This window comes from Malurus melanocephalus, unplaced genomic scaffold (assembly GCF_030028575.1).
Source record: "Malurus melanocephalus ecotype Western Australia unplaced genomic scaffold, MMel_1.1 scaffold_291, whole genome shotgun sequence".
Lineage (NCBI taxonomy): Eukaryota > Metazoa > Chordata > Aves > Passeriformes > Maluridae > Malurus > Malurus melanocephalus.
Genome location: NW_026623523.1, coordinates 644,417 through 655,712, shown reverse-complemented (window position 1 = coordinate 655,712; position 11,296 = coordinate 644,417). Strand labels below are relative to the sequence as shown.

The 11,296-nt window shown below is 39.1% G+C and overlaps 1 protein-coding gene across 1 annotated transcript in view; it reads left to right on the top strand.

Moving 5' to 3' along the window:
- TMEM38B (transmembrane protein 38B) overlaps window positions 1–11,157 on the top strand; it is a 14,572-nt gene extending 3,415 nt beyond the window's left edge. Inside the window, exons 2-6 of the mRNA XM_057376814.1 lie at window positions 2,007–2,163; window positions 4,743–4,927; window positions 5,671–5,758; window positions 7,755–7,872; window positions 9,714–11,157. Coding sequence (XP_057232797.1) covers window positions 2,007–2,163; window positions 4,743–4,927; window positions 5,671–5,758; window positions 7,755–7,872; window positions 9,714–9,920 — 755 coding nt within the window. The 3' untranslated portion in view covers window positions 9,921–11,157. The remainder of the gene's footprint in view (window positions 1–2,006; window positions 2,164–4,742; window positions 4,928–5,670; window positions 5,759–7,754; window positions 7,873–9,713) is intronic.
- Window positions 11,158–11,296: the final 139 nt, after the last annotated feature.

Genomic DNA, 11,296 nt, shown 5'->3' with positions numbered 1-11,296 from the left:
AACTGTTACTATTGATAGGGAACAATATTTAAAGCTGTATTCCAAATTAGTCTTTGTGTTTTGAAACCTTTCCTTAACTTCCTGAAGTGTACATTTGTAGGACTAGTGCCCCTCTGGCAGATCTACCATTGCATGGTTGTGATGCCTCATTAATTTACCAGATGCATCAGAGGACATTTATAAATGACCACTTTTCTTATAAAAGCATGTAACCTGCTTAAAACTGAGCTTGTCTTCTGAAAGGTTACACCACAGTCATAATTTAGGTAGTAATGCTAAGATGATCTTTAAATTAGTATCAACATTTTTTGGCTCATTGCCTTCTGTGTTGGGTGTATTCCTTGTTAAAAAGCAGATGTGAATTGTTAGACACTGGAATTTGAGCCAATTCTAATGTTGATCAGCAGAAGAATATGGAAATGCAGTAGCGTTTCCTGTCTCTTGYGCTCTTACTCATGAAATGAAGGAATATGCCTGCTTTATTGTGAAGCTTATTGGTTATAATAGTTGTAATGGAAGTGGATGTGCCCTCAAAACTGAAAACCACTTGCTGCTGGTTGTGGGTAAAAGGAAGTGTGGAGAAGCTGGTGATTGTTGGAAGACAGGAGAACACATTTAAAGAGAGAACAGATGCCTGATTTTAAATCCACTCTGAAAGTAGTAAACACAAGCCATTAATATTTTGAAGTGTCTTACTTGGAGCACCAGGTATGGCAGCTTAAAAAATAAATTACAAGGAAGTTGAAAGAGACTTTATTTTATTTGAAGATATTCTGTATTGCTTAGGACTGCTCATTTTTATAAATTGGCTGTTATATGGGAATTTAGATAGTGCTGCAATACTTGATGTCTATGCCAGCACTAAAACTGGAACAATCTTGTTAATATATTTAATGACTTGCACTGAGAATGCCGTATGCTCTTTTGTATGTTTGAACCTCTCATCTTGGATAGGAAGCTTCTTTTTCTGCAGAAATGCCTGAAAAACCAAAGCTTCTGCTCTGAACTGGAAATTGATGTAAAATTTCATTTTTGGGCAGACACTGGTGCTTTTGTGAACTTCACCCTTTGGACTGTGGAAAACTAAACTTGTTCAGTCAAACAGCGCTCAGYACCAGTGTAAAGGGGAAGCTTTGGCAGCACTGAACTTTCAGRGTGGAAGGAAATAGTCAAAACAGCTATGTGAGGGTATTGCTAGCTTTGGTAAAGTGTTTTCCTCTGAAAACAGTTAATGCTTCCCACTGCCTCCAGTATAATCTTCTAATATTGAATACTCTTTTTGGCATAGTTCACTTGCATTTTAAAAGGATAATTCATTTTAAAGATAATGAAATAAACAGAACTGTCAACATTTTAATAACAAGAAAAATTTACAGTTATTATTACATTTCAAGGTAACCTTCCCCTYCCCCYCCCCCCCCCCCCCCCCCCCCCCCCCCCCCCTCACTTCAAGAGTGCAGGTGAAAGCTATTTGATTATTATCTTGGATGCTGTTTTCATTTTGGCCAGCAATCACAGCAGGGTATTATGAGGGGAAAAGAGGAAAACAGTTACCTTGAATTCTTGGAACACTCAAAAGCAGAAATGRAATTCCTAGAATAACCCTCCAAATGTTAGCAATCCTGTTTAGATAAGCCACTTATGTGTTTTTAATACAAATTTGAAAGCAAGTGTGTCCCTGTGTCAGGCTATTAACAACATGACCTTGCTGCCATGCTCTGAAAGCTTTTTCTTCCTGGTACCCAGTTATAACAAGCTAATGCACAAAAGATGTTCAGAGAATGCATTGTGAGCCTTTCACTTTTGTTTGGGAGGTGCAAGTTAAAGTCACCGTACCCTGAGGTTTGTATTTCTGGAAAATTTTCCTATGAGAGCTTGCCGATTGCTGGAGGATTTTTCATTACCTGAAGGAGCTAAGTTGAAAAATACTGACCTTTAAAATACGATGTTATTCTCCAGTTTTCATTTCTGTTTATGYGTTTTTTTGGTTTKTTTTTTTTTCACAGGAGTTGTGGAAGTGTCGGTCCGAAGTCCTCTGGCCTGCTGGTTTAGTGCAATGCTTTATTGCTTTGGTGGCTCAGTTTTGTCTTCATTGATACTTGGTGAACCTCCAGTAGAATTTCTGGCAAAGACTATAAATATTCTACTGGCATCCTCAGTCTGGTAAGCAGCCACAGTTGGGTAAGATGAGTAATATTGGCTGTAAGGAAGCTATGTGCTGTAAAGTGATACTATACCATCAAGGGTCCATGTGAATCAGAATTTTGACTTAGAGGTGGTGTGGATTTGGATGTTGTCTCTTCATCCAGAGTGTCACAGCAGCTGTTGTGATCCTGTTCTGTGGGAATAGAGGGCAACTCTTATGGTCCAATATGGTTGTAAAATAAAATGCTTTCTTGCTAGACTAGACTTGCCTTAGGTTTTTATAGTATTCCTGGTTTTTTTAGTATTCAGCTATATATAGCTGAAAACATTAGTTTTTAATAAATTGAATTCAGTTGCTGATTTGCTGAACATAGGTAAGTTATAAACACAGTCTAAGCTTTTCAAAAGTAACTTTTGAAGACCAGGTGTAAAAATTTTGGACTTTTCTRTAACTGGGGTTCCAAGACAGATCTTTCCTCCAGTTTCTACTATCAGACACATACTTTTTTTTCTGTATTTCATTCCTTCCCATATGGGTGGATGTTGTGATGGAAGACAGCAGTGAGCTGGGGGRTGTGATTGAATCAAGTATGTGGCAATTTGGCCTGTTTTGGAGTTAAAAAAAAAACCGCTGGTGTTATTTTGATATAACCGTGGCCTTCCAGTGAAGTTCTTTTGTTCCAGAAAGTGATATTTGAAGAAAACTTCAAACTTAACAAAAATTACGAGCCGCAGTAGGGTTTTCAATTTAGAAAGTTCAATCACTACCTTTGGAGAATCTGTCCTGCTTAAAGTCATTTAGTTCCACTAGCCCCTTAAGTTTTACAACTGCAAATTCATTAAAGTGAAAGCAAGTGTTTCTGTCTCTCTGTGTATATGTATTAGTTTTCTGGACTTTGTGTTGCAATAGAAGATGACATGTTTAATTTAGACAAATGAGTGAAATAACAATATTCATTAATCAGTGAATTATTAACAGAGCTTGCAGAACCTGCCTGTGGTTCTATTAGTCTGATGTGGGCAGACTGATTGCTTGTTCTGTGGAGCAAGGCGAGCTAGGAGTACACTTGGAGAGAACAGGATTTCTGTTTAACTCACCATGGTCAAATGTGATTTGCTGTGCACAAATTAAGCGAGGTCTTAGTGGGGAGCTGTGAACATTATGAAACGTTTTCTGCTTCCAGCATTACAAAGTTCTCTCTCTGTGAGTATAATGACCTTAATTCCCAGTCCCAGATCACGCGAAATGAAATTCCTCAAGCCACGCTTGAAACTGGAAAGCGTGTGAGGTTGTGCTGGCTTCAGGAATGCTCCTAAATAGTCTGTAGGACAGCGGCATCTACTGTTAGCAGAGATTACAGGCAGAAATGCCATGGTGGGGCTTCCGTCCTGTTGCCAGTGCTTCAGGGGTCATATACTCACATTCTGCAGTTGTGAATTAATTCTGGTGARAATTGCCTGGTAAGTGGCTTAAAAGGGCTGTTTGCAATAGCCTCTAAAATACATCCTCTCCCTACATCTTTGGCTTCATATCACCTGAAGCCTGGTTGCATACAGAGGCATCTGACTTTAGATAGGAGATAAAGGGAAAAGAAGGGCCTTAGAAATTCTTGGTAGACAGAATTGAGCTGAAAAACCTCAAAGCACAGAGGCAGTATCTTTATTTTAAGGAAACAAACTTTATCCCTCCTTTTTAAAAATACTTCTCTGCTCTTGTGCAATTATTACTTTTACTCTGTGGCGAAGATAACTTGATCAAGGTACTTCATCTTCATTGGTTTTTTTTTTTAATGTGACAGTAAGAACTGGATTTTGTTTGTTATTGAAGAGATACAATAAAACACCACATAATTTAATACTTTAAATTTTATTGTCATTTTAGATGTAATTGTTAGCTGTCTTTACTTGGTTATAAAAGCAAGCTGATCAAAGATATTGTTAGATTTTGAGCAGTGTACTTTTAATGCTTTCAATAAACAAATGTGCTTGTAACTGGCAAGCTGGAAAAACTGGAATTGGTGAGTACTAAGATGTTAAATGTGTTTAAAAATAGCCATGCATTTCATCTAGCMTGACACTAACTAGTGGAGGCATTCTTGCTGAAGTTATATAATTCAATGTACCTACGGTAGGGAAGCACAAAGTCAGCATTTAATTTACCATCCTATTGCAGTCCTATTTAAAAAAAAAAATCTAAAACAAAAAACCAAAACAAARCAGCCCCCTATACCCAACCAAACAAAAAATAACTCACCAAATAAATTCAAACCTGACMAAGTCAATCAGATACCACTTTAATAAGTTGAATTGTAAGTGTGTTATATGAGATATAGAACAGTTGGAAAACTGTAAAGCTGTTTTCATGGACTTTAATGGATTCTTCTCTGGGACAATGAAACAATAGTCTTTGGTTTTGGTGCAAAAGCTCAAGTGTGCTCAGGAGCTTTTCAAATTTTTTCCATGATGTGCACCACAAGACTTCAAGTTGCAGTATCTAAGGCATTGCTAGTCATATTCCAAAAATATGTTTAAAGATTATTAAAAGAWAATTTCATAGGAAAAATGTGGCTAATGGGTTTTTCCCTCATGATTTTCAGGTATCTAGTATTTTACTGCCCAGAAGACATATTCTGCCAGTGCTTTTCCTTTCTGCCTCTTCGTCTTCTGGTGGCAGGAATGAAAGAAGTGACAAGGACTTGGAAAATCACAGATGGCATTGCACATGCAGCCATTGTCTACAAAGATGCCTGGCTTGTCATGGTAGCTGTGGGTTGGGCCAGAGGTAATGTTGATAACGTCTTGTTCTGAGGGTTTYGGGTTTTTTGGGGTGGTGTTAAAACATCTATTCCCTCAGCAGAACTGTAGCACCATCCTTGTTGTGCTGGGCATGGTTGTGCTGATGCAGTCTAATGTCCCCTCAAGGGAAAAAGCCTGTTCTGCSGTTTTTCTGCCTGGATTTAAGGTGACATTGAAGGATTTTGAGGGAAATTCTCTTCAGAAGGGATGGCAGATGTATCTGTTGCTGAACTCTCCAATAGTATTATTGTCTCAGAGCTGTGTCCTTGGACAAGGCTGGAGAGCTGGTTATCTTAGGTTTTTGGATGTAACCATTACCTTGTTTTAAACATGGGGATGACCCTTCTTGCCTGCCTGCTGTTGAGTGCAACTCTAGAAGCGGCCTTCCTGACATCTTTCTTTGCAGCCACACCACCAGGATCACTTCAGAAAGTAGTTGTGTAGCTCTTGTTTCTGCTTGACTCTGCACTTCTGTGAGAAGCAGCACATGTGATGTGATCAGTTCAGATGCTGTCACTTAAAGTCGACCTGAGGTTCTTGCTGGGTATCTCAACCTCTGATATTTTGTGGCCATTATTCAAGCCTTGTTTGCATGAAAGGTTAGATTAAGTCTTCTTAAGTCTGGGCTTTGGGTACCATGTTTAGCACTTGTGTCGTGAGGTTTTCTGTGAGCAATGGCACAGTAGTGGTAACAGTCAGTGGAAATTCACCATAAATCTGCAATTCTAGGTGCTGGTGGTGGCCTAATTTCCAACTTTGAGCAGCTGGTGAGAGGAGTGTGGAAACCTGAAACCAATGAGTTGCTGAAGATGTCCTAGTAAGTTGTTTTTTTTAAAACTGCAAAATGTTAGCTGTTGTTTTGCTAACTCATTGTGTTGATGCTCACTTTTAGTGGTTGGAGCCTCAAAAAAAAGGCAGTGGGGCAYGTTTGTACTTTGTTTTGGTGTATCCTGTGAAAGATGGGATGATGGTGTTTGGTACTTTTACCAGATGTTTTAATCATTTTCACAAGAGCATCAAATGGAAAGGCAAGTCAACGAAGCGTGTCAGAAAGCAGTATAGAGCTAGTGGGGAGTTGCTAGAAAGCAGTATTGACTCAGTTCTTACAGTGACATGGTCTTTTATTCAAAATGAAAGTACAGTGGTACCAGAAATAYACAGGTGAATTTTGATGTGTGTTCTGAGTATCACTAAGATGGCTTCCATTGAGCACTGTCACTCTTACTTTTGCTGCCAGTGCTATTTTCCTCCAAAGACGTCAATTATTTGAGAAGGTACAAATTGGTTATTCAGTATAGCAAAAATGACCTGCAAGATGGGAAAAGTTACTTCTCTTGCAGAAGCAAAGAATGGAAGTATTACATGCCTCCTGGTTTTCTCTGTAAAATGAGAATTGAAACAGGCTGGAAAGCCACAAGCTATTATTGTAAGTCAAGATAAGGTCACTGTGATAATTTCCTAAAATTCTTTTGATCTTTCCCAGGTTACAGTCAGGTCTTTAAAAATAATAATTTTATTTTTCTAAAAAGCCATCTTGCTTTTCTGCAGCCGCTTCTAGAATAACAGGAGAGACATTTGTAGCCTTCTCTTTGGCAGTATTTCAACCTTTTGTGGTTTGTGCTAGTTGTTGGCTTTTTCTGAAATTCTAAGTATTTAGAATTTCTCTTTTTCTTTTCAGTGATAGTGGCAGTCTTGAAAATGAACTTCCAGAAGGAAGAGGTGACTGTCAAAAATAGCACTATAGACCCAAATAAAACTGTCTTTATAGGTCCAACACCGGAGCAGTGCTTACTGATTAGAATCACTTGCATATATTCTCCTTCTCCACTGTGGAGATGGCTCAAAATAACTCAAAAATGTTTTAATGGTTTTGTTTATGTATACATCTTACGARCGTTAAATTGAACTACGTTACAAAGTTAAACGGATCAATTATGCTGCAAATGGATGAGGTGCCCGTGTACACAAGGTTGTTTTTTTCATCTTGAGCAGAAAGCAGTTAATCTCTTTGGCTACTGAAAAGACAGTGAACAATATGTCTACTGTAGGTGCTCCATAATAACACGAATATCACTGGTACACATCACATGCAGTAAGAAATGCACAGAATTATCCCAGTCAGGCCACTGTATAACTGACCAAAGATCCCTTGTTTTCTGGCTGCATACTAAGGAGGGTTTTAGTACCACAACAAAGATTGCTGTAAACTGTAATTAAATGGGAACTCTTTGCATGTCTCAAATCAGCAGTGCTATGTTGACAAAAACTGGTAACGCAGGCCTGGCTCCGGTCAGGTCTGAGCTGACTACAGTCATAGAGCTGCTGGAGGGTTACAGTGGACCAAGATTTGGCCTTTGTTGCTCTTAATCAACTTCTGGGAGTAACTAACTCCTGGAGTATAGTAGAGGAACATGTTTTTATGTCTACTCCAAGTAGTGTGAGCTCTATGATTTAATTCTTCAATAAGGTATATTGGGAGAGGAAGAAGAGTAGAAAGCTGATATATGAAGTCGGAATAGAAGCATTGCTTAAGGAGGAATTGTCAAACTGGAGTTTGCTGGGTGTGTATAGTAGTGCTGGACTTGATGCTTTKTGGACAGAAAGCATAGTAGTAGTATATAAAGTGAAAATCTTAATTTAGTTACAGCTAATACAGTTACAGCTGGATTTTGGATCTTACCACTGTTATCAGAAGTTTTCACTCATTCTGTTCAGAARTAATTCTTTTGCATGCTAAGAATACCTATTGCTTCCCATGCAGCTTCCACTGTAGAACAGAGAAGAGAAATTAACATTATTTGTTTGATTTCTAGCCCTGTGAAGGTAACTTTGATAGGATCAATTCTTTTCACCCTGCAACGCAGCCAGTACTTGCCAATAGCAAGACACAACCTTATGTTTTTATACACCATCTTTCTTGTTGTCTTCAAGGTAAGAATTTGAAAGTGTTGCTAGTAACCAAATAACAGATTTTTTTTTGTTAGAATGCATGCTTCTGGATGGGAAGACCAGCTTCTGCTGAAGTTAAATGTTTAGTCTTCTGTGCATGAGCAGAACAGAAGTTGTGTTTCTGATACTGTTCAAAATATGGGGGAGACAGGAGGGAGAAGAGCAAAAATCAGGAATTTCAGCACCCAATATTTCGTATATTCCAAGCTTGTATGTCTGTAATCTGAAACAAAGGTTATACTTGTAGGAAGGAACTCCTGTTCTCTGTCTCTTGCATGTATCTATGCAGTCACCAGTGTGTTTATAAAACAARCCAGCTGGATTCTCATCTGGCTTTAAGTGTTCACAAAGTAAGTGTTTGGGTGGGAAGGGAAAGAATACCAAAAGCACTTTGAAGTAGCTGTAACTATTTTGTAATAAAAGAGACACTACTTCTCCATTGAATTGTCCAGTCCCTCCRGTCTCATTCTTTTCCAGGATGATGCCTTTCTTCTGGATTTCTAGTTTATAAGAATACATAGTCTCTGTTAGCAGAAATCTGGCCATTTTAAGAGCTTCAGAGCTGCTGTTGAACAGGCCAGAGACTGTGTGAAAGTGGAGGCTGCCAGTCTCCTTTCTGTGAAGGAGCTGACAAGTTTAATTCTATAGGGAATTAAGGAGTTAAAGGTTACTTTAGGGAGCTGACTTCAACCTTTTTTCTTGATTCTCCATCTAAACTGATAAAGGTGTTGTTGAACTATGGGCGCTGGGAGTGGAGAAGGAAGGGAATGTTATTCTGGAAGTGAGAAATTACCGGTGTCCACAGAAGCTGTCTGTTGGGCTGCACTGAARTAACTAAATCCTTACACTGATGGATGTACTGACAGTTAGGAACTCCAGCACCCACACAACTAATAAAGTAATCAAACAACAGTGCATCTGGCATAGTCCTTTAACAGTGTCTTTTAGAAACTTGTCATGCCTCTGAAAATGGTAGAAACTGTTGCAATATAAACTTATCCTGCTCTGGGATCTAAAAACCAGTTTTTGCAATCATAATTCCAAGTTAGATGTCCTAAGGGATGCCCACCTTAATCTCTGAACTTTGTGGAATGAGTGTGGCTGGCTGGAATTCTAATTGAAGTCTGATAAGGTCCTTCAAATGTATGTTCCATTCTTTCAATTTAAATGGAAGGAAGCCACTCTGTTCACAATTTTTCAGTTTGAACAAGGCACAGAACTTACACATAAAAGTTGCTCTTCACCTTAGTTGTATGGCATTAAATTTTATTTACTCTTAGGATGATTAATCTTACAGAGTGCTCTTTTGTGCATGTTGTTTGTGTACAGTTCATAGAATCATAGAGTCATACAATGTTTAAGAGACTTTGAAGATCATTCAATTCCATCCTCCTGCCATGGGCAGTGGCATCTTCTGCTAGACCAGCTTTGTCATGGCTTTGTCAAACTTGGTCTTGAACATTGCCAGGGTTGGGGTATCTGCAACATCCCAGTATCTCACTACCCWCACAGTAAAGGATTTGTTCCTAGTATCCATCCTAAATTTTCCTTCTTTCAATTTGTACCCATTCTYCCTTGTCCTGTTGCTTCAGTTCCTAATGAAGAATTCCTCTGGCTTTCCTGTAGATCTTTCATAACTGTGTGAAGAGTGTTGGTGAGAAAGAAAAGCAYTTTTTGACCAATTCCAGCTAAAATGAGCAGACTTCAGGTGGCCTCATGCTTGTGTAGAAGTTTWAAATGSSWWWMWSSCATTTMAGCTTTGAACTTGTTTAGTTCTGARGACATCACAGCTTTTATCGTAACTTGATCCTTGTTCTTCGTAGGTAAAAATGATGTTGACAAGATGTGCAACTTCTCCACTTGCTCCCTTTGAGGCTGCAATGGGCCAAATATTTTTTGGCTCACGAAAGACACCTTCCAAAGTGAAGGGTGAAGGTGACACATCTTCCAACGGCTCTTCAGTCTGTGACCAGCCTTCTGAGTATCACTATGAGGGTGCTAAGAAAAAACAAGCAAAGAAAACAGAATAAGTGACTTAAAATGTTTTATTGATGGTCATGACTGTTTGAAGATGTTTGTCTTCCAGATCAGGCTGGCTGAGAAGTTTCTCTAAGGAAATGAGAACAGGGCTGTGTTGTGGTTTGCCTTTTGGAATGTGTTACGTAAGCTATGTGTAAATGCACATGTTGGATTTGTAAGTTGAAAACTACAAATTTTTATAGTTGTTAAGAGTTTACTAATTTTTGTATTTATGATAACTTCAAATGCTTACATGTTAAAAAGATAGTTTCAAAAATGTGACAATCATATTTGTGATTTTTTTTCCCACTTTTTTAATGTCTTCCTATCCCCCAGTACTTATGTTTCATTTGGATAACACTGATTTGSCTTGTCAGGTGTTCACTGTAGCACATCCCAAATAAGAAAGTTATTATCTGAGTAAGGCTTAATCACATTGCACTGTGTTAAACCGTAAAAATGTACCAAATTAATGCCTTTAACTAGAAAAATAACTGAATTATTGTTGTAGTTCAGATTGTACTGTCTAATTTTTCTTCATTTCCTTACGTAAATATTTTTCAATATTTTTCTATTTTTTTAAATGAGAGTAAATTATCTGTCACTTAAAAAAAATCTTTACAGTTAGCAAGTAGGAACATTTCAGTATTTTTGTTGCTGGCTTACTTGGACTCCTTATTTGCAAGCATTTGAGATGTAGGTGTTTCTCATGCCACAYTGGTGTTTTACAAGTGGTTTGTAGTTACCTTTTGGGTCATTTGGGACTAGACATTCTTTGCCTGCATTTTTATCCAAGAATATGCCCTTACTTTTTTTCAAAGACAAACTTTATTAAAAAGAAGAATACTGGGCAGTACATTTACCTTGTTTTGTCAGCACTCTGAGCTGCAAGAGACGGATGGGAGCAAAATGTTGCCATCATGATCCACATGGGAATAGTTAGTGAGCCACTACAGCACCTGAACACTCCAAAATGGTGGGATGGGATCCACCCAGGGGTGCTGAGGAAGGTGGCAGAGAGCTCACTGAGCCACTTTTAGTCACTTATCAGCAGTCCAGCTAAACTGGGCTGGCAAATGTGACACACATCTACAGGAATGGTCAGGARGATCCGGGGAATGACAGGCCTGTCACCTGCCCTCAGTGCCAGGGYGGTGATGGAGCAGATCACCTCGAGCACCATCGTGCAGCAGGGACAGCACAGCCAGGGGATCAGGCCCAGCCAGCCTGGCTTTAGGRGAGGCAGGTCCTGCCTGAGCACCCCGATRTCYTCCTGTGACAAGGGGACRGCTCAGGGGATGAGGAAAAGGCCGTGGATGGGCCTGCCTGGACTCTGCAGAGCCTTTGACACCTTCTCCCCCATCTGGAGAGCCCGGCTGCTCCTGGA